The sequence below is a fragment of the Littorina saxatilis genome, linkage group LG13 (genome assembly GCF_037325665.1).
Source record: "Littorina saxatilis isolate snail1 linkage group LG13, US_GU_Lsax_2.0, whole genome shotgun sequence".
Taxonomy (NCBI): Eukaryota; Metazoa; Mollusca; class Gastropoda; order Littorinimorpha; family Littorinidae; genus Littorina; species Littorina saxatilis.
The window spans coordinates 38,095,597-38,117,789 of NC_090257.1; the positions used below are offsets into that span (position 1 = coordinate 38,095,597).

The 22,193-nt window shown below is 40.8% G+C and overlaps 2 protein-coding genes across 2 annotated transcripts; one reads left to right on the forward strand and one right to left on the reverse strand.

Moving 5' to 3' along the window:
- The first annotated feature begins 2,915 nt into the window (after positions 1 to 2,915).
- LOC138945667 (uncharacterized) lies at positions 2,916 to 9,991 on the forward strand. The gene is made up of 5 exons (XM_070317156.1): positions 2,916 to 3,064; positions 4,135 to 4,182; positions 5,064 to 5,184; positions 6,741 to 6,825; positions 8,750 to 9,991. Exons 2-5 carry the CDS (start codon positions 4,158 to 4,160, stop codon positions 8,846 to 8,848), a joined length of 330 nt encoding a protein of 109 aa, XP_070173257.1. The 5' UTR covers positions 2,916 to 3,064; positions 4,135 to 4,157; the 3' UTR covers positions 8,849 to 9,991.
- A 1,910-nt stretch (positions 9,992 to 11,901) lies between these two features.
- Positions 11,902 to 17,791, reverse strand: LOC138945668 (uncharacterized). The gene is made up of 5 exons (XM_070317158.1): positions 16,996 to 17,791; positions 16,446 to 16,596; positions 15,046 to 15,300; positions 14,008 to 14,142; positions 11,902 to 13,206 (listed from the first exon to the last, which is right to left on the reverse strand). The coding sequence occupies exons 1-5, from the start codon at positions 17,124 to 17,126 to the stop codon at positions 12,823 to 12,825; spliced, it is 1,056 nt and encodes a 351-aa protein (XP_070173259.1). The 5' UTR covers positions 17,127 to 17,791; the 3' UTR covers positions 11,902 to 12,822.
- Between the last annotated feature and the right edge of the window lie 4,402 nt (positions 17,792 to 22,193).

Sequence of the window (22,193 nt, forward strand, 5' to 3'; positions counted from 1 at the left end):
AAAAAACGATGTTTGGTGGTTTGTTTGAGACCAGCTTTTTTGTCGGTCTTCGGGGGGCATCGCGGTCAATAAATATGAAACAAAAGACGATATGCTCCCCCTCGGACCAACAAAAACGCAGGTCTGTCAACAACTTATCAAACATCTTATAATATTCACAAACGTCACAAATCACTTCACCTCATCTCGACTTATACAATACTCACAATCTTCTAATGTACATTTCATTTTCAAATATACTATTCAAATCGTATCTATCGCCATACTTTATAGTTGTTATTGTTTTTGTTGTTGTTGTTGTTGTTGTTGTTGTTGTTGTTGTTGTTGTTGTTGTTGTTGTTGTTGTTGTGTTTTGATGTTGTTGTTTTGTAAATGAACTAGTTAGTAGTCTGCTCTGTGCCACGTGCGTTTGTAGTGTGAGAAATCAATGACAACATTTGTACAACACACATTCTAAATGTGAGACGAGTGAATCGCTGTTGTTTGACTAACAGACCAGATCATAGTGGATCGATGAGGGGTGTGGCGGGGAGCGAGAATTGAAGTAATGTGGTTGCTCTGTGTGGAATCTAGAGTAGAGAGTGAGAGTTATTTCGGTAATCGGGGTTTCGGGAGAATGTCTGGAAGTCCACGTAATATTATGTGCAAACGTTATAGTCACAGACGTCATAATTATTAACTCAGCAGAACTTGGCACACTCCTACTTGTCATATGTACCAGCACACATAAGGAATACCAAGTCAAAAAAGTTACGTTCTTTTGGCAGCACTGACTTGAAAATGAAAGGAAATAAAACAGTACGACAAATCTTACTAATCTATACAGTCAATCTATGATTTTGGCAGGATCCCAACGTCTGATTTCCAGGGAATTTCCTTTTGATTTTCATTCTTTTTTGGTGGCATGAGTAAAGGTGATATGCTGTTTAAAAGTACAGAGTGGAAACTGGTTCTGAAAATATCATTACACCAATGATTGCTGGAGCTGATTTTCCTATTGATCAAAGACGTCACAATTCAGGAGGACACATCATCTGTAACGTCAGCATCATTTTTGTTTTGGGCCTAAGCTCGAGAGGACATGAAATCCCAAAGACGGGGAATATTACCTGCACATTAAGGAGCATAATATCAAGACAATGTTTACGCCTATAATTGTACCCTTTGAATATATTGAGGCTATATATGCTGCCACTGTGCCAGTAGATTCCAAAGTGTGACCACCGTCCCCACCCGACCCACCTACCCCCCTCCCCCCCCCTCTTAACCCCACCCACCATATTGTCCAGGTATGTGTGTGTCTTTATGTGAAGTAAATGAATGTTCAGTCATTTCTGCCTGTTGATAAACCTTGTGAATGCTGTATGATATGTTCATGTGTATTAAAAAGAAAAGAAAAAAACTTTTAAGGAAACATAATGCATGTACAAATTAAGAAAATCAAGTAGCTGCGGTAGTACAAGAACATCTCAGTCAAGATTAAAGAACTACCTAAAATGTTGCCAAAATCATGTTGTTATATTCAAGATCTTGTGGAAGTGGATGTGTTGGATCAGTTTTCTGAAATTAGCCATTACCTCTGGTATTGTTTATTAAAGGATGCAATTATTTGACTTAATCAGGTACATCGTGCAGCGACAAGAAATTGGTATTTTAGGTTGTTTTAGGTGGTTATGTCCCTAGAAACACAAATATAATTTTGAAAATGTGCACCAGAGCATATATTTTGTGTGAAATAGAGATTAAGAAAAATGCAGTAGTAAGTTGTTAATTATGATGTATCTTGTCGGAACACGATGCCAAGTAAGGTTTATATAAAGGCAGAAACATAAAAATTAATTTCGACTATTTTAAAATATTCTGAAGCGGAAGCGGAACTTTGCTAGGAATCTGTACCTGATCAAGTTAAACTAATAAGCTGTCAATCTGCAAGCATGTTGCAATAACCAAAAAAACGAAGGCTACAAGGAGTTTAACGGAAGCTCACGTCCTTAAATACACAATGACGGTAAGAATCTATTGCCATGTGGGTAATTTATAGGTTTTTGAGAAGGGCATACATTATACGCATTACTCTTCTTCTTCCTTCTTCTTCTTTCGTGTTCGAGGGCTTCGACTCCCAGGTGCACTCGCGGAAATTTTTTCATGAGTGGACTTTTGACTGCATGGTCCTTTTCCTCCCACCATTAAGCCGGTCATACTCCATTTCCAATGTTGGGGAGAGGGGTGGGGGTGGAAGTGTATGCGTCACCCTGAAGGGAAGAATTCGCTAACATATCAGCACTCAAAACCCTGCAGTAGTATAAAACGCATTTAAAATAACTTGTAGTCATAAAAGACTAGAACTAACTATAGTACCTTACACAAAGTGATCGAAGTTGGTTGTGAAAACCCAATCGCATAATTAGCGATGACGATATATCTTCTTGTGTCCAAGATACAAGGAGTCGGGTGGATGGGTATAAGGTGGGCTAGGGATGGAGGTAGAGGCCATTTCTGGAACTACCTGATCTCCAGAAACGTCCGACGGATAGCGGCATACGGGGAAAAAGTAGACACGTCATATATGACATCAGCAATGTTTCCTTTACAGGACAAGAAAGCCATTGGGAGAATATATCATGAAATGTTTGCCAAAGTGCAATATCTATTATATATATCCAACGAAGGCAAATAGTTCCTTCTGGCTGACAGAAACCACGTGCATTTAAATGAACCCACGTGATGGGGATGGTACTAAATTGTAAATGTCATTACACAACCAGGATTTCAACCAATGAATCTTCACGTAAATGGTCACATGGTCGAAATGGATGCCCACGTGATACAAAATGTACAGGATGTACCTTGTGCAATTTGTCAATCAAACTCGTTCGGTCAAAAGACTAACCAATCAGGAAACGTGTTTCATGAGAAAATTTTCCAGGGATGGCAGTGCGCATGCGCCGGAGCTTCTCGAATTCCTTTTTCTACAAGGACATGAGTCCCCTGCTCTCTATCGGACATTTTGGAGCGGACTTCACACAGGAATCCGCAGACCAAACTTTTCTTCGCAATATTCCTGGTAAGTGAACGTGTTTGCATCTTTTTTTTCTTTTTTTCTTTTTTTGAATGATAACTGAACCAAGATGACCAATTATCACGAAAAAGACCCACCATACAACCACCAAAGAAACAGGAAAAGAATTTGTGATGAAAAAAACCCTGGTCTGATAACCGGAATGTGAAAATGTTCATGCCGACGTATGCTTTGAAATTACGCCGAAAACAGACATTTGTATTTCTGTCACATTGTGCACAAGCGTAAGCATTGTCAACAGAAGGAATGAACAGGTTGCCTAATAATTACTGAGAATTAGTATTTCGCTTGTAGTAACTTTGAAATTAACAGCATAGAGATGTTTTTTCTGGTTTATTCTACTCACACAATCAAATAATATAACTGTATTTCGTCTTCCCTATTCTCAGTTTGAAAAAGACCGCAGATTGAGCACTTAGTAACCTTTACATTGATACATGATATGCCGGGGTTTTTGTATGTTATGAACGTATACAACTTGTTTGAAATCCGAAGCACAATTCTCAATACATTTTAGACAGTATTACATCTTTGATTAAAAAACTTTTTTTTTAATTTAAAAAATGGTGCTAGTGTGACTAGGCCATTTGTCTTAGAATTTGGAGTCATATTATCACCGAAGTAAACATAACACCAACATTTGTTTATAGCCGAACATGTTTCAACCTGGGCAAATTATTGTTTATGCAAGTTAATATGAATACAACATAAGCGAATAAAGAGTAGCTAATGACCAGATTCATACTTGTTTAAATTCTTACATGCTGCGTTTCTTTTTCTAATTGTGACCCCCCACCACGAAATGAGTCGCATGTCACCTTTGCATGATTTGCATATTTTTACATTTTTCTGAAGACTTTTTTATGCTCTATACAGTGGTGAAAACCGTTTTAGAAAAGATCGAAAACTGTTTGAGTTATAAGCCTGTGACTAAGGTGACCCTCACACTGTTACTAGACAATCCCCGGGCTTGTATTACGCCTAGCGCAGAACCGCGCGAGGTGACATGCGACTCATTTCGTGGTGGAGGGTCACAATTACGATTTTGTCAACAGGTTAAACAAACGTACAAGGCAAAATGGGTGACAAAACGCTTGAACCAGGTAGGTAACATTTATAACACAAAGTTGAGATTTGTATTAAAAAAATGAAGCAATGTGGTTATAGTTTGAATGTTAAACCAAGAATTCGTTTGATTCCAAACTTAATTTGCAATGGCTTGGTGGTAAGACGCCGGGCTCCACAGCGGAAGGTTGTGGGTTCGAATCCCGGACGCGCTTGGTGGATAAAGGTGGAGATTTTTCCAATCTCCCAGGTCAACTTATGTGTAGACCTGCAAGTGCCTTATTCGTGTGTACCCGCAAGCACAAGACCAAGTGCGCACGGAAAAGATTCTGTAATCCATGTCAGAGTTCGGTGGGTTATAAAAACACGAAAATACCCTGCATGCTTTCTCCGAAAGCGGCGTATGGCTGCCTAAATGGCGGGGTAAAAACGGCCATGCACGTACAAATCCAGTCGTGCAAAAACACGAGTGTACGTGGGAGTTTCAGCCCACGAACGCAGAAGAAGAAGAAGAAGTATTATATTCTGAATATTGCACGTAACATATCACTGTTGGGGCAAAGAACAAACGTTCTATTCAACTGAATTAAATCGATGTTGTTGTTGTTGTTGTTGTTGTTGTTGTTGTTGTTGTTGTTGTTGTTGTTGTTGTTGTTGTTGTTGTTGTTGTTGTTGTTGTTGTTGTTAGTGGTGGTCCACTTGTGTAGTTGTTGTTGTTGTTGTTGTTGTTGTTGTTGTTGTTGTTATTGTTGTTGTTGATGCTTGATGTCCTTGTTTGTTTCATTATGCATGTGTTCAAACATATGTTGGTGAAAAAATTACTTTTAAAAAAAGTCAAAACCAGTTTATAAATTCAAACAGAATGGTAAGAGGTAGGTCATTCCCCGATGATGTTTAACCTTACAACGTTATCTTCCAGTGGACTGCGGTCTTAAACAGGACCCGAAGAAACCGAATGAGGTTATGCTTGTTTATGGCGAACTTGATGACGAGGTGACAATTGAAGACATCGAAATTACCCCGGAAAAGCAACCAGATGAGTAAGTTGAGTGTTGCACAATTTATTTGTTGTTGATTTTGATTTGTTTTGTTTGGTTTTTAATTGGATGGGTGGGTGGATGTATGATCAATCAATCAATCAATATGAGGCTTATATCGCGCGTATTCCGTGGGTACAGTTCTAAGCGCAGGGATTTTTTTTATTATTATTTTTTTATGCAATTTATATCGCGCACATATTCAAGGCGCAGGGATTTATTTATGCCGTGTGAGATGGAATTTTTTTACACAATACATCACGCATTCACATCGGCCAGCAGATCGCAGCCATTTCGGCGCATATCCTACTTTTCACGGCCTATTATTCCAAGTCACATGGGTATTTTGGTGGACATTTTTATCTATGCCTATACAATTTTGCAAGGAAAGACCCTTTTGTCAATCGTGGGATCTTTAACGTGCACACCCCAATGTAGTGTACACGAAGGGACCTCGGTTTTTCGTCTCATCCGAAAGACTAGCACTTGAACCCATGATAGGTGGTTGGTTTGGTTGGTTACTTGGTTGGTTTTGTGTGGGGGTTTTCAACTGACGTTTCCTAAAAAAGAAATCACAATCATTCACAAAAGCACAGTGTCGTTACACTCTTGAGGTCTTTGTCCAGTTTATATATTAGATATGTTATACGTTATTTGTAAAACATGGACGTCAGATCAATTACCGTATCATCTTTCTAGAATGTGAAGTCAGTAAAGAGTTTTTTTCATCATCTTCTTCTTCTTCTTCTTCTTCTTCTTCTTCTTCTTATTCTTATTATTATATTATTATTATTATCATTTTAATTATTATTCAAGTTACTATCAGTCAGTGTTTCTGATCTCCCTTCTCTCCGAAACCTCTAGAATCGTATTCCAATGTGGATAAGAAAATAATATTTTGAAAGAATAAGCTTATACATTTGGATTAGAAGGCTGGGAGACAGGGTAAAAGCCGTATTACCATCAACACAACCTTTTTGCTGAAAAATAACTTTGACTTCAGTTATCTTCCTTCCTTAAAAACATTCTTGAATAATACTTGAGAAACATCGATTCTATATATTCTGTAAAGACTGATCAGGCATGCCAACATAAGAAGAGCTACCTCCCTTCAATGTATAACAAAGTCAGAGTTACCTCCCTTTGCTTTATATTTCCTGAAGTGACCGGTTGATTTTTACGTTTAGTCAAGTTTTGTTTCTTCTTCATTTCTTCTCCTCATAGAGGTAATAGAGAGTATGATATACCACTTGCATTATATGCTTGCTACATCTGAAGACCGGGCACTGAACTGGCCTTGGGATCCCTGTAAAATAAATCTTAAATCCGAAAGGTGATCCAGAACGGTACCTGAACGGCCTTAACTGGCATAGAAAATTTAAATGAAATGACACGAGAAAAAGTGCTTTAATGTGAGTGTATAATGTGATGCAATCATGTTTTGGTGATGTTTATGATTAACTAGTCTTGGTGGCAAAAATGCTGTGCGTTCATGTTTATACTGTAAGGCCCAGAGATTGACTAAATGTCTGTTATTTGCTTTGCGCGACTTTTTTCAGGTCCATAATCGTCAAATTCAAGTGCAAGAATTTGTTCCACAATTCAGGACCTATTCCAGGAGCCATCTGGAAGGATCTGGACAAGGTATATATCACTACTTTTACTTCTCAGTTTAAAGGGATACCTTCCCCCCCCAAAACGGTCTTAAATCGACCAGTTCGATTAAAAAGTACTTAAAATAATGCCACTGAGAAAGACCTTAACATCAGTGTTTGAACGTCCAATAAAAAACGCTGGCGCTGGACCCGAGTACTCTTCAGACTGGCTCGCTCCCCCAGTATGAAAGTTTTTGTCTTGTGCACGTGGATTTAAAAAAAAAAATTATTTATTTATTTTACACATTAAAAAAAAACTATTAGAGTAAAATTAAACATTAAAACGTTAATAATAAACAATAGTAAACAAGAATTAAAAAAAAACAAAAAAACAATTAGACCGCTCATGCCGGGAATCGAACCCGGATCACTTTGGCCATAGTCGGACGCGCTTTCCATCAAGCCATTGGCAGTGAACTCAAATGACTAGACTGCTAACGTTGCTGCTTCATAAAATTAGGTCGCGCAGTGGCACACGCACGCAAAGCACGCACGCACGCAAAGCCTGGTTGTCGCTGGCTGACTGGGCGGTTCTATGAGCCCATGAGCGATACGCATGCTTTTCATGACGCACGCGTTCGGCTGTTCTATCAGCTCAATGGCTGGCTGTCGCTCCGATTGAATTCGTCCAACCGTCAAGAACTTTTGTGTTTTTGGGGCATTTAGGTCCCAGGTAACATTATGAAGTTTTAATACGATCAATCGGACCTATCATCAAGTTAGTGTATCAACTTTTGAACGAACTGCGCCCAGTAGTTTCCCAGCAATAAGCTGTTAAGTCGAGACAGACAGACAGATACACAGACACACAATAAAAGTCTGCTGGACCCTCCTACTGCGTACTCGGGGAAAATTGCAATTCTAAGCACTCTATTTGGGTACTTTCTACAGACTTTAACTCATCCGCGCACTGTGTCTGTGGTCGTGGTTGTCCCTGAAAGTTGGTGAAACTTGTACACCTTTTGCCCGATTACATCATTATTTCAGTTCTTATTTGTGCATGAGTTTCGTCTGCCAGCGTTACGGATGATTGTCAGAATTGATCAAGTATATTTTCTATGAACATAATCGGGAATCTAACGCACAAGAGTTTGCTGACAGCAGCCGTTAGGCCAAAAAGAAAAATATGTCTGTTTCCGGTATCATCGCCGAAAAAAATAGGGTCGGTCGGTCTTTTTTTTTCTTCTTTTTTTTAACCTTTTGTTAACGTCTTTTTACGTGACGAAGGAAACGGGAGGTAAGTCTCTTCGATTGTGAAGTCTCATCGACCGATTACCTCCCGGTTTTTTTGTTTTGTTTTTGTGCGAAAAGCGAAAAAAAAACCTTTGGGGTCGGCGCTTAAAAATAGGGTCGGTCGGGTTACCGGAAACAGACATATTTTTCTTTTTGGCCTTATCCTACTCACATCGACTTCTTTAGCTTTTTTTGTATTTTGGAGTTTACCGTTACATGTGTGTCCAAACTACAGCATACTGAATATCCCTTGAACTTCTCAAAGTTAGATTCGGCAAAAAAAGGTCTCAATATTGGTGTCTTCACTACAATTATCGTTAATTGTTACAGCAATTTGACAACACCAAAAATAGTTCAATGATAGACACTTTTCTTATCATTTAACTTACATTTTGAAAAAAAAAGTACAATTCAATTTCGAAGAACAAGCTGAAACTAATGCGTCAAGATAACATTATTTGGATAGTTTAAGCTGTGAAAATGATATGATGATTTACTAGTGTCGGTTGTAGCTACTATGATTACGTATGGATAACATAATAAACAATTAATATCCAAACATTTTTTAACAGCCTGGGCTGAATGTGTGTGTGTGTGTGTGTGTGTGTGTGTGTGCGTGTGTGTGTGTGTGTGTGTGTGTGTGTGTGTGTGTGTGTGTGTGTGTGTGTGTTCGATTCCAGGGTCAAAAACCTAAACTGGATGAGGGCTTCTGCAAATGGACACTGAAGAAAGGAAATCACAAAACGATGCCAGACCTGAAGAAATACTTTGTGGTTTGATGACGCTGACACATGATCCTTTCATGCATATTGTTTCATCGCAATTGCGTGCATGTTACTCTTTGACTAGTCTGGTCACAACAGGAAAAACAGGACACTGCGGTTGTCATTAGGAACAGAAACTATAAGTAGACGGTACACCGTTGGAGAGAGTAATTCGGCAAATCTCTATAGTTGGCAAACTATACCAACAAACAAGATTAATTAATGGAACGTATTATTAATCCCAATATGAAACATTCACAAGCACTTTTAGGGCTAAAACTCGCACAAGTGGAGATACAATTATGGCGGAAGGAAGACACAGCGTGTGAGCTGCTAATTCTCAAGTAATGGCGACAGCAATAATTGAGTTAGAAGGTCTGTACTGGATTTTTACAAGAGACAGTGACGGAGTTACTTCAGAATCGTTGGTAGGGGGTGGGTAAAATGACCACCGTGGGCACATACAGAAATAGTGTAACAAGAAATTAGCAATGTATATCTTCTGAAAATGTTCCTATCTATGTACTGCATTTGTGTTGCCGTTTTTAGAGTTGGGTTAGCGTTGGGTTCTTGAGTTGGGTTCTTGAGAATTAAGGCACTGACAATGGGTATTTTCTAATAAACATCACAACGTCCTTTATTTTACCATTGCTGTTTAAAGTTAACATTCATATTCACTATTTAATCAATATTTATTAGCTCTAAAAATGTTCGTGATGTGTTCATTGGTATGCTAGGTTTATTTTCAAACACTCCTCACACAGTTTACATTTACCATTCTAACACTAGTTATAAAGTTTAGGTTCACCAATTCGGTTTATTAGGCAATCCCTGCTGATGACGTTTACATTACCAATTAGGTTGACTTTTTCGACACTGCTTAATACACGTTCCAATTAGGATTACCGCTCATACACTGCTGATAGAATGCACAGTTTTTAGTTAGATTTACCGTTCAACCACTGATCATGCAATTAATATTACCTATTTAGTTTATAATTCAAACGCTGCTGATTAACCTTTACAAGTCAGGTTAACTATTTTGCCGCTAATCATTAAACTGAACATTAAGATTTCTCATTCAAGCCTACTTGTGAGTTTTATCTTTATTGTCACCGAAAATGATGTCAATTCGAGGAATAAAATTTTGTAACTGACCGTCTTCGGGTCTTGGTTGTTTTGTTGGATTGTCAATGATATGCTCTTGATGTACGTCATTGCTGTTGGTTTTTGTTGCTGTTGCGCTATTATTACACACTCCCTTTCTTTATTTCTTCTTTTCTTTTTATCATTTTTTTCATTCTTCTGTACTTCTTTTCTTTCTATTCATCTTTCCAGCTTTTTTCCACTATTTTTCTTCCACTATTCTTCTTTTCTGCGATGTGTGTGTGTTTGTGTGTGTGTGTGTGTGTGTGTTCTCTCTGTGTGTGTGTGTGTGTTTCTGTGTGTGTGTGTGTCTGTGTGTGTGTGTGTGTGTGTGTGTGTGTTTGTGTGTGTGTGTGTGTGTGTTTAAACAAAAAAAGAAAGGAAAAGAGACATCATGATCGTCATCATTATCATCATCATCATCATCATCATCATCATCACCACCACCATCAGCATCACCAGTTTCACCATCATCGATGTCGTGTTTGGAGAAAACATAGCTTTGAACAGTTTTATTTTAAAATTTGACAAAAAGGACAAGCACAACACAGGACATCGTGTGATCCTACCTGTAACAGAGTCAAAGACTTTCCAGACTGGTGTCTCTGAGTCGAACTCAAACGGGTAGAGTTTTACGCCGATGGTCCCCACACAAATGTTATGCCTCCTGTTGCTTCAAATCAGTCGTTAAGCTTTGTATACTTCGCAGAATATTCAGAAAGAACAACACAAAGCATATCGTTCCATGTGATATTTTCCATTTCCATTTCAAAATAGACCGTCTGACAGGCTTTGGTGAGACCACTAGCCGAACAACCTTTTCGGGTGTACTTCCTTTTTTTCTCGTGGTATCACAAACATGCAGCTACATCCATGGTTTAGGGGAATCATCGACACATCCAATCCAACCATAATAGTGTAGGAATGTAAGTCGTTCTGTACAACCAAACGGAACACTATCCATAGGTAATGTGATTCCTTCCACACAACAAAACGGAATTCTATCCATAGTTGATGTGAATCCTTCCACACATCAAAGCCGAAACATATTCATCTTCTCACACACACCAGCAGAATAATAGCCATAAGCAGTATAAATCCTTCCACACAACTAAAAAAAAAAAACATGTGCATGATAGACATGTGAATCTTAGGACACATCGTAACAGAGACACATTTACGCGGAAACTTGAATCATGACTTCGATGGAAATTTGAACCTTCGACACAATCTCAACAGATCCATGTCCATAGCGGAAATCTTTCACACACCCATGCATCTCTCTCTGTGTCCCAATATGTCTTTCTGTCTCGAGCTTTCTCTGTCCCTCTGTCTCTTGTTGTCTCTTACTGTCTCTCTCTATCTTTTTGTCTTTCTGGCTAGCTCTGACATCCTCTCTCTCTGTGTCTCTCTCTGTCCCTCTCTCTCTCTCTCTCTCTCTCTCTCTCTCTCTCTCTCTCTCTCTCTCTCTCTCTCTCTCTCTCTATTGTCCCAAGGACAAATTGTAAGAAAAAGCCCAGCCTGAAATCTGTATCCTTGTATAATTAAGATCAGTCTCAGTTTACTCTCTCTCTCTCTCTCTCTCTCTCTCTCTCTCTCTCTCTCTCTCTCTCTCTCTCTCCCTCTCTCTCTCTCTGTCAGTCTCTCTCTCTCTCTCTCTCTCTCCCTCCCTCTCTCCCTCCCTCTCTCTCTCTCTCCCTCTCTCCCTCTCTCTCTCCCTCCCTCTCTCTCTCTCTCTCTCTCTCTCTCTCTCTCTCTCTCTCTCTCTCTCTCTCTCTCTCTCTCTCTCTCTCTCGTACGAGAGCTAAATGAACACATTCGCACTTCAGGTCGTGTAACCTGCATGTCTAGCTCCAACACCTTCACCTTTTGATTCCAAAGTGTTACCATAATCATGTGAGGTTTTGTTTTAACATATTCCCTAACACCGTCTGCGGATGACAAGTCACTCGTGTTAATTACCGACTAATTTCGATTAAAAGTGAAATACTATCCTGACCAAAGCAAGTCAATGCAATTAATCACACCAAACAACTCTTCTAACGTCTTTCCTATCATTTCTTAAGTTAACTTGACAAATACCACTTGCCAGGGACTCACTTATAGCATTATACTCACGGATACAGGCGAATCAAAACTTACAACGGATACAGGTAAATCACAGATTATGGCAGATACAAGTTTATCACAATTAAATTAACACAGATGCAGTGGTTCTCATATTAACACAGATACCAGCGAATCAGGTCACGAAGTGTAGCCATCCGGTAGAGGCCTTTTTCTCAATTTTCACCATTTTTCACTCATCAAAATTCCTCCGAAAACGAGGTACGGTTCCCTTTATGGCAGGGTGAATGAAAACGGTCGTGCACATAATCTTCCCATTTGGACGTCCGAGTCACCTTCTTTGTAACAAGCGGGTACGCTTAACAGCAACGACGACTTATCGCAGTATAATGCATCCAGGGTCTTGAGCAGACCGTATCGCCTGTGCAAAGCGTTCACACACAGTTCAGCAGCATTCTGTCAAGACTTGAAATTAATCAGCTCTTCCCAATCAGGCAATGAGCTCAACTTCTCTTTTTTTCGCATTATATTTCTAATCATAGTATAATATTATATATATCCACAATCTTCAGTAGACATCGCGCATACAAAGCGATTACACATAATTCAGCAGCAGAGTGTCAAGACTTGAAATTAATCAGCTCTTCTGACTCATGCACTTAGCTTAACCTCTCTTTCTCTTTCGCCTTCTCTTCCTTTTCACAGTATAATTTATCCACGGTATTCGGTAGACATGGCCTGTGCAAGGCGTTCACACAAAGTTTAGCAGCGCTGTTTCAAGACTTGAAATTAATCAGCTCTTCTGATTCAGGCACTGAGCTTAACTTCTCTTTCTCTTTCTCTTTCTCTTTCTCTTTCTCTTTCTCCTCCTCCTCCTTCTCCATCTTAGCCATTTCTGCGGCGGACATGGACTCGTTGGTGTACAAGTTTATTTTGTGTGTGGACAACTGGACGCCGTCCACTATCCCCTCGACCTTGAACCTGACCACGTCGGGCCTGACCTTGCCCTCGGCGTCCGTGACCTTCTCCACAATGTCCTTGAAGTCGCTGAACATTCTGGGCAGGTTCTTGACGCACCTGACAAAGATGACGTCCCCTGTTTTTGTGTCTGTGATGTAGATGGGGGCCTTCTTTGCGGGCATGGACATTTCAACCACGATCTGTGAGGATAGAGAATTCACCTTTTAGCGCTTTTTCTTTTCTTTGTTTTTGTGTGTTTTGTTTTTACCTCAGTTGCATGCAGGCTGCTTCAAACCCTCTCTACTGTTTTCTTCTTTTCTTCTTTTTTTTTTGTATTTTTTTTTTTTTTTTGAATAGGCGATGAGAATCCTTTTTGGTTGGTCTTTTTTTGTCATTTTAGGTTACTGGATCGTTTAATTATTGAATAAAATAAACGTTACATTTACAGTACGTCAACCCACCGGTCTTTTAAGCAGACAAACATGATAATGATTAAACACTTAAATGGTTTGCAATCACAAAGCATGAACTGTTGATTGATTTTCTTTTTAAAGTACATGAACATTTTCTATGAGTTTGACTTCAAAATACATAAAACTTGGTACGCAACAAAAGTAACGTAAAAAAAATATATAAAGGAAGCAGGAAGTAAATAATTCATAATTTTCGTTTCTCGGCTGCTCAGTAAAGGTTTGCCAAGAAATAACAGGACAGAAAATGTGTTTCAAAGAAATCAGTCCATCATGATAGGAGCCCAACCTTTGAGCACAGGCACGTGCAACAGTTTAAAGCTATACAGATTTGAAAATCAGCTTTTCTGAGGCATGGATGCCAACGAAACCACAAAAACTCTAAACTTCAAAACATGGAAGAATAAGAGCAGGTTTTAAAACTAGCCCCAACCCCTACCCTCACACTCTCACCCCCCACTGCCTCCATCCAGACCTGAATAACCAACTAAGCTCTTGGCCATCTTGCTATCACAGTGGCCTTGAACTAACCTTGAAATCTGCTAGCAAAGGTCGCTCTTCCATGACAACGCTTGCCACGTAGCGACTCCTGGCGGACACCACGATGTCACTGCTTGCAGCCGTCTTCAGCGATTCTTCAAACTTCTCCCCTCTTGCCTTGGTCACCTGAAAACAAAATATATTCGAACATGGCTATAACGGCCAACCAAAGGACCACCCAACAGTGAGCTTTAGAGACAGGTGGTCGCTATGGAAAGGTGTATTTTGTAGGGAAAATCTCATGGAGGACTCTTTTTGGTCACCCAACAGTGATCTTTAGAGACAGGTATTTTGCTGTGGAAAGATGCATTTTATAGGAGAAAAACTCGTGGGGGATCCGTTTGGGTGGTCGTATTGGGCAGGTGGTCGCTATAAATAGGTGGTCGCTAGGGCAGGTTCGACTGTACTATAGTACATTTCAAGATGTTTCTTCCAATTCAAGGGAATCCTTGCTCTAACATGTTTGTTTGTATGCATTGCTAAATTCATTTTATTAAAGGATGTTGAATGTTTTGAGATCCTTTCAGTAAGATTTTTGGTTTCTAGGATAATCGATTTAAAAAGTAAGATACGAATACGATTTCGTATGATCCACGTGCGCTTCAAACGACAAACCTACATTTAAGAGCTTGTCGGTCTCACATGGTTTGCATCAGTCGGACAACAACTAATAGCTCTATAACCGCAAGTTATTCCAACAGACGCAAAATACTTAAGAGTTTTAGTCCAAAGACCTCAACAGTGACATTGTGACCAGTATGTGATCCACAGAAGAAACATATTCTAATATGATTTGAAAAAAGAACAAAAAAGTGTTTTTAAAAACAGGTCAGGTTAGTTTATTTAACTACAACAAATAGAGATGATGAATGGTACTGTGCCTTCAGCGTAATCCAAAAACCTAGGATTTTCGACCCAAGATCTTAACTGAAACGTACGGACAACATCCTGCCAACCGGATTGTCAATTTCTATTTTCGTCTCAATCCAATTTTGTTTTATATGTTTCGAGCTGTGTACAGACACTTACCTGTAATTGCTTGTCGATCTCAACGCCGATGGACCCGTCTCCAAGCACCTTGGGAAGACCGATACTGAAGTCTGCTTTCGCTCCGATGGAGAACCCCTTTTGGTAGCTCACTTCCACAGAGGCTGTTCGCACTTTTTCAAACTGGAAGGTGTAGGTTTGTTTCTCGTCCGTGTCGTTGTTGAATTCTGTCTTCAGACCGATTTGACCTGGGCTGGTCATGTCGCTGTTCGCCATAGTTTTGCCTGCCAGCAAGCTCTGCAAAGGAGCTGAGTGTAAGAAAGATGATACACTGTAAACTGAAGTGTTCCACTTTTGAGAACACTTGTTTTAACCAGTTGTGAACACTGTGTGTGATACTTTATAATTCTACTTAGAAAATAGTAGCACACATTGCAAACACTATTTTGTGTTTACCATGAGTTCTATATTTGCTTGTAGAATTATATAGTATATCACACACAGTGGTCACATCTGGTTAGATAAACAAGTGTGCTCAAATGAAGAAAAGAACTCTTCAATGTACAGTGTATAGTAGAAGACGATTGAAAGAAACGATAATGAGGTTCAGCCTGATTCTTTTGTTCAAACAGTGGTATCAATATTTTGGGGTATTCATGACTGTATCCCCATGGTGTTATGTCAACTACATTTATACTCCTTTGCCTTGTTTTGCCTTACACCGGCACGGTTGGCCTAGTGGTAAGGCGTCCGCCCCGTGATCGGGAGGTCGTGGGTTCGAACCCCGGCCGGGTCATACCTAAGACTTTAAAATTGGCAATCTAGTGGCTGCTCCGCCTGGCGTCTGACATTATGGGGTTAGTGCTAGGACTGGTTGGTCCGGTGTCAGAATAATGTGACTGGGTGAGACATGAAGCCTGTGCTGCGACTTCTGTCTTGTGTGTGGCGCACGTTATATGTCAAAGCAGCACCGCCCTGATATGGCCCTTCGTGGTCGGCTGGGCGTTAAGCAAACAATTCAATTCAAATGTTTTGCCTTGTTAATATTGTGAATGTTGTTGGTGGTTGGCGGTGGTCGTGGTGCTGCTGCTTCTGCTGGTGCTGTTGTTGATGTTTTTTTGCTTATAGTTGTTGTTTGTTGTTGTTGTTGTTGTTGTTGTTTTTGTTTTTGTTTTTGTTTTTGTTGTTGTTCTAAATGTGATCTGCCTTGTCTAGACTAGTCTTCTCACTTACGCATTTAGAGTCGACTACTACTACTACTACTATTATTACGACTACTACTGCTACCACTAATATTACTACTACTTCTTTTGAGAAGATTTTGTGTGATAACATTTTAGCTGTAAACATCCAAAAGGTCATAATAAAAAATTGGCTACATGCATGCAACGAGATTGTATTTACTGACAGTAAAGTTCAGATCGGAGTGGCTCATGACTCACCTTGCTGCCTCCATTTTGTTTGAATCCAGTCGTGCCGTCCTTGAGTCGTGATGCTCTGCCCACCATTTTCCTCTCCACTTCTTCGAAATGGAAATAATTCATGGGTACGTCTATCTTGTAACGCTTCCGCTTCAAAAACCTCCGCTCGATCCTGAGACAGAAGGAATGCACGCACGTTTTAAAGAAAGCAAACATTGCAAAATGTGAACATGGATTTTGTTTCCATTTATGATGCATGATTATGGGATATTGTATCTCGCTGATCAGCAAATATGTGTGAAAAGTCACACACACACACACACACACACACACACACACACACACACACACACACACACACACATACACACACACACAAACACACACACACACACACACACACAAACACATATACGCACACACATTCTCCCCCCTCTCTCTCTCTCTCTCTCTCTCTCTCTCTCTCTCTCTCTCTCTCTCTCTCTCTGACTCTCTTTCAGAAAATACAAATAAAAACACCGTAACAAATAATACAACTACCATGCAAAAAATAAACATCAAAGACACTTACTTGCCAAAGGTGATTCTGAACATTCTCCAAGCAGACTCAGCCAGTACTTTCTCCACGTCAATAATCAGGTTGGGATCGTCCCCGGCCCCCTCTGTCGGGTCCACCGAGTTCATACACAGAAAACTCCCCATGGCCAAAGGCAATGCACTCCTTGTCACTGGCCAAACTCTAACGCAAACTGGTTCATGCAGGCACTCTGAAAGGAGTACTAGCTGCTTCCACTGGACAGGGCCGGGTAACAGAAACAAGCCTGTCGTAAATCGTCGATGGCTTGTCAATCGTCTCCCTCCGTTGGATCCGCCGAGTTCATACACAGACAAAACCCCATGGCCAATGCACTTCTTGTCACTGGCCAAACTCTAACGCACGCTGGTTCAAGCAGACACTCTGAAATGGCAGTAACAACAGTGGAACATGCTCATGCGACCACCCTAGGACCTGACAAACTGTCTACAACGTCAATGCCGAAGGAGGGTTTTTTTTTCTATTTAATTCACAGTGACCACTTGTTAACAATAACAACTCCGAAGGAGTTCTGTTGGGGTTTTTTAATACACCTTTTTATACCGGTAAACCTGTCTATAAACACCACTTTTGATCGTCAATCCTAGATGGCTTGTTGATTGTCTAACCATTGGCAACGAGTGGAATAAACGTCAAAAGGAGTTTGCTGGTGTAGTTTGTCTGAAATTCGCCTGCCGCGTTGCAAAAATGCGACTTTTGCTCAGCATTTCAAGACTTGTACAGGACAGGAGCAGACACTAAGTATTTTCCTTCTACATATCCTAGATACGTTGTCACATGTGATAAGGGTAGTATAAATCAAGTTTGTCGCACAATCCGCTGTCGCATGATTCATTAAATCCGCCTGTCGTGTTTCAAAAAATAATGCGATAAGTGCTTAGCCCTATAACACTGCAGTTGTGGATCTGTTGCAGAGCCTTCAAAGCCTATGTTTCATTTGTACTTTTCTGGAAAAGCTTTGATACTGCTGACTTGTGTTTTTTCAAGTACCATGTCGCAACACACCAGAATGTATGCCAAGTAACCTCAGTTGTACTTCAGAGCACACACACTCATATGGTTCATTAATATGCACTGTAAAAGTATGTGTATTTCTCAAAGTATTTCGCACTGTGTGAGTATGTGTAGCAGTTTAGTACACAGCCACGACCCTAACAAACTACACATGTTCAGTTCTTCCGAGGTTAATGTCGGCACTGCATGTAGCAGGAAGGTAGCCCAATCAAGTATATACCTGGCGTTTCTTCAGGACACCCTTCTCTTTAACCGTCTGTGTCACCTCGCGTGTAGGTAACAGGTATGCCACATGGTTTGTCTTGTAGGCACAATTTACCCTTCTCTTTGACTGTCTGTGTTACCTCGCGTGTAGGTTACAGTTATCCCAAAAGGTTTGTTTCTTTGGCACAATACACCCTTTTCTTTAACTGTGTGTGTCCCGTCGCGTGTAGGTAACAGGTATGCCACATGGTTTGTCTTTTTGGCACAATTTACCCTTCTCTTTGACTGTCTGTGTCACCTCGCGTGTAGGTAACAGGTATGCCACATGGTTTGTCTTTTAGGCACAATTTACCCTTCTCTTTGACTGTCTGTGTTACCTCGCGTGTAGGTAACAGGTATGCCACATGGTTTGTCTTTTAGGCACAATTTACCCTTCTCTTTGACTGTCTGTGTTACCTCGCGTGTAGGTTACAGGTATGCCACATGGTTTGTCTTGTAGGCACAATTTACCCTTCTCTTTGACTGTCTGTGTCACCTCGCGTGTAGGTAACAGGTATGCCACATGGTTTGTCTTTTAGGCACAATTTACCCTTCTCTTTGACTGTCTGTGTTACCTCGCGTGTAGGTTACAGCTATGCCACATGGTTTGTCTTTTAGGCACAATTTACCCTTCTCTTTGACTGTCTGTGTTACCTCGCGTGTAGGTAACAGGTATGCCACATGGTTTGTCTTTTTGGCACAATTTACCCTTCTCTTTGACTGTCTGTGTTACCTCGCGTGTAGGTAACAGGTATGCCACATGGTTTGTCTTTTTGGCACAATTTACCCTTCTCTTTGACTGTCTGTGTTACCTCGCGTGTAGGTAACAGGTATGCCACATGGTTTGTCTTTTAGGCACAATTTACCCTTCTCTTTGACTGTCTGTGTCACCTCGCGTGTAGGTAACAGGTATGCCACATGGTTTGTCTTTTAGGCACAATTTACCCTTCTCTTTGACTGTCTGTGTCACCTCGCGTGTAGGTAACAGGTATGCCACATGGTTTGTCTTTTAGGCACAATTTACCCTTCTCTTTGACTGTCTGTGTCACCTCGCGTGTAGGTAACAGGTATGCCACATGGTTTGTCTTTTAGGCACAATTTACCCTTCTCTTTGACTGTCTGTGTCACCTCGCGTGTAGGTAACAGGTATGCCACATGGTTTGTCTTTTAGGCACAATTTACCCTTCTCTTTGACTGTCTGTGTCACCTCGCGTGTAGGTAACAGGTATGCCACATGGTTTGTCTTTTAGGCACAGTTTACCCTTCTCTTTGACTGTCTGTGTTACCTCGCGTGTAGGTTACAGTTATGCCACATGGTTTGTCTTGTAGGCACAATTTACCCTTCTCTTTGACTGTCTGTGTTACCTCGCGTGTAGGTAACAGGTATGCCACATGGTTTGTCTTTTAGGCACAATTTACCCTTCTCTTTGACTGTCTGTGTCACCTCGCGTGTAGGTAACAGGTATGCCACATGGTTTGTCTTTTAGGCACAATTTACCCTTCTCTTTGACTGTCTGTGTCACCTCGCGTGTAGGTAACAGGTATGCCACATGGTTTGCCTTTTAGGCACAATTTACCCTTCTTTTTGACTGTCTGTGTTACCTCGCGTGTAGGTAACAGGTATGCCACATGGTTTGTCTTTTAGGCACAATTTACCCTTCTCTTTGACTGTCTGTGTCACCTCGCGTGTAGGTAACAGGTATGCCACATGGTTTGTCTTGTAGGCACAATTTACCCTTCTCTTTGACTGTCTGTGTCACCTCGCGTGTAGGTAACAGGTATGCCACATGGTTTGTCTTTTAGGCACAATTTACCCTTCTCTTTGACTGTCTGTGTCACCTTGCGTGTAGGTAACAGGTATGCCACATGGTTTGTCTTTTAGGCACAATTTACCCTTCTCTTTGACTGTCTGTGTCACCTTGCGTGTAGGTAACAGGTATGCCACATGGTTTGTCTTTTAGGCACAATTTACCCTTCTCTTTGACTGTCTGTGTTACCTCGCGTGTAGGTTACAGGTATGCCACATGGTTTGTCTTGTAGGCACAATTTACCCTTCTCTTTGACTGTCTGTGTTACCTCGCGTGTAGGTAACAGGTATGCCACATGGTTTGTCTTTTAGGCACAACTTACCCTTCTCTTTAACCGTCTGTGTTACCTCGCGTGTATGTAACAGGTATGCCACATGGTTTGTCTTTTAGGCACAATTTACCCTTCTCTTTGACTGTCTGTGTCACCTTGCGTGTAGGTAACAGGTATGCCACATGGTTTGTCTTTTAGGCACAATTTACCCTTCTCTTTGACTGTCTGTGTTACCTCGCGTGTAGGTTACAGGTATGCCACATGGTTTGTCTTGTAGGCACAATTTACCCTTCTCTTTGACTGTCTGTGTTACCTCGCGTGTAGGTAACAGGTATGCCACATGGTTTGTCTTGTAGGCACAATTTACCCTTCTCTTTGACTGTCTGTGTCACCTCGCGTGTAGGTAACAGGTATGCCACATGGTTTGTCTTTTAGGCACAATTTACCCTTCTCTTTGACTGTCTGTGTCACCTCGCGTGTAGGTAACAGGTATGCCACATGGTTTGTCTTTTTGGCACAATTTACCCTTCTCTTTGACTGTCTGTGTTACCTCGCGTGTAGGTTACAGCTATCCCAAAAGGTTTGTTTCTTTGGCACAATACACCCTTTTCTTTAACTGTGTGTGTGTCCCCTCGCGTGTAGGTATATATCAGCTATGCCAAAAGGTTTACTTCGCATGCACAGTGCACCCATTTTTGTAACTGTCTGTGTCACCTGGCTTTTAGGTAAGGTATGCCACATGGTTTGTCTGTTTAGGCACAATAGATTAGATCTCAAGTAGCAGACGGTTTCTGCAAGCCGTGCCAATATCGTGCTCTGCGCAACATTGATTTCGTGATTGCATTTTATTGAATTCGCAGCTGAAATTGTACCTTGATCAAATATCCGAGGTCATTAGCCTACATTTCTCCACATTTCTACACTCACATGTTTTTGTGACGCCTTGTTAATTTGGGTTAATAATGGATTGCAAATTGTTATTTCTTGTTTTTTTCTTGTTGTGAAAATGATACACAATAGTACGCTAACTGTTTGTATAGTCATTAATCAGCAACAACAATATCTCAGAAAGAAAAATCAAACGCTTCACAACTGTAAATTCTCCAGTGCACAGATATGAAATGTTAAACAAAGAACGTCACAGAAAGCACAGCTAGCATTGAGAAACACTGGCAAGCACAACATAAAATGTAAACGCAGAAAAGCTCCACCAGCAGTTTTAGAACAGCAAACAACGTGCACAGAGTGGGTTCTGTTCGGCAAACTCGATCGATAGGTGCTTGTACATGCACAAACCTGTCTGTCTCTTCAGGGTACGGTACTAACGGTGCTGTTTTTCTTGCTTAACTGCCTGGCAAATTGACCCCAAGCTGTATGTAGTGGAACTCCTTTTTGAAAGCCCCCAAAAGTCCGATTGTGCTCTCTCTCTCTCTCTCTCTCTCTCTCTCTCTCTCTCTCTCTCTCTCTCTCTCTCTCTCACTCTCTGTCTGTGTGTCTGTCTGTGTGTCCGTCTATCCGTCTCTCTCTCTCTCTCTCTCTCTCTCTCTCTCTCTCTCTCTCTCTCTCTCTCAATATCTCTCTCTCTCTCTCTCTCTCTCTCTCTCTCTCTCTCTCTCTCTCTCTCTCTCTCTCTCTCTCTCTCTCTCTCTCTCTCTCTCTCTCTCTCTCTCTCTCTCTTTCGCTCACTCTCGCTCTCTCACTGCCTGCGCTCCCTACCCCTGCTCCAACTCCTTTGCTTATTATGAAGCCTTATCTCTCATATAGATATTTCATTTCAAGATATTTATTCAAAACATATATTGCAATAATTAACCAACAGCAAACACAGCGAACAAGAT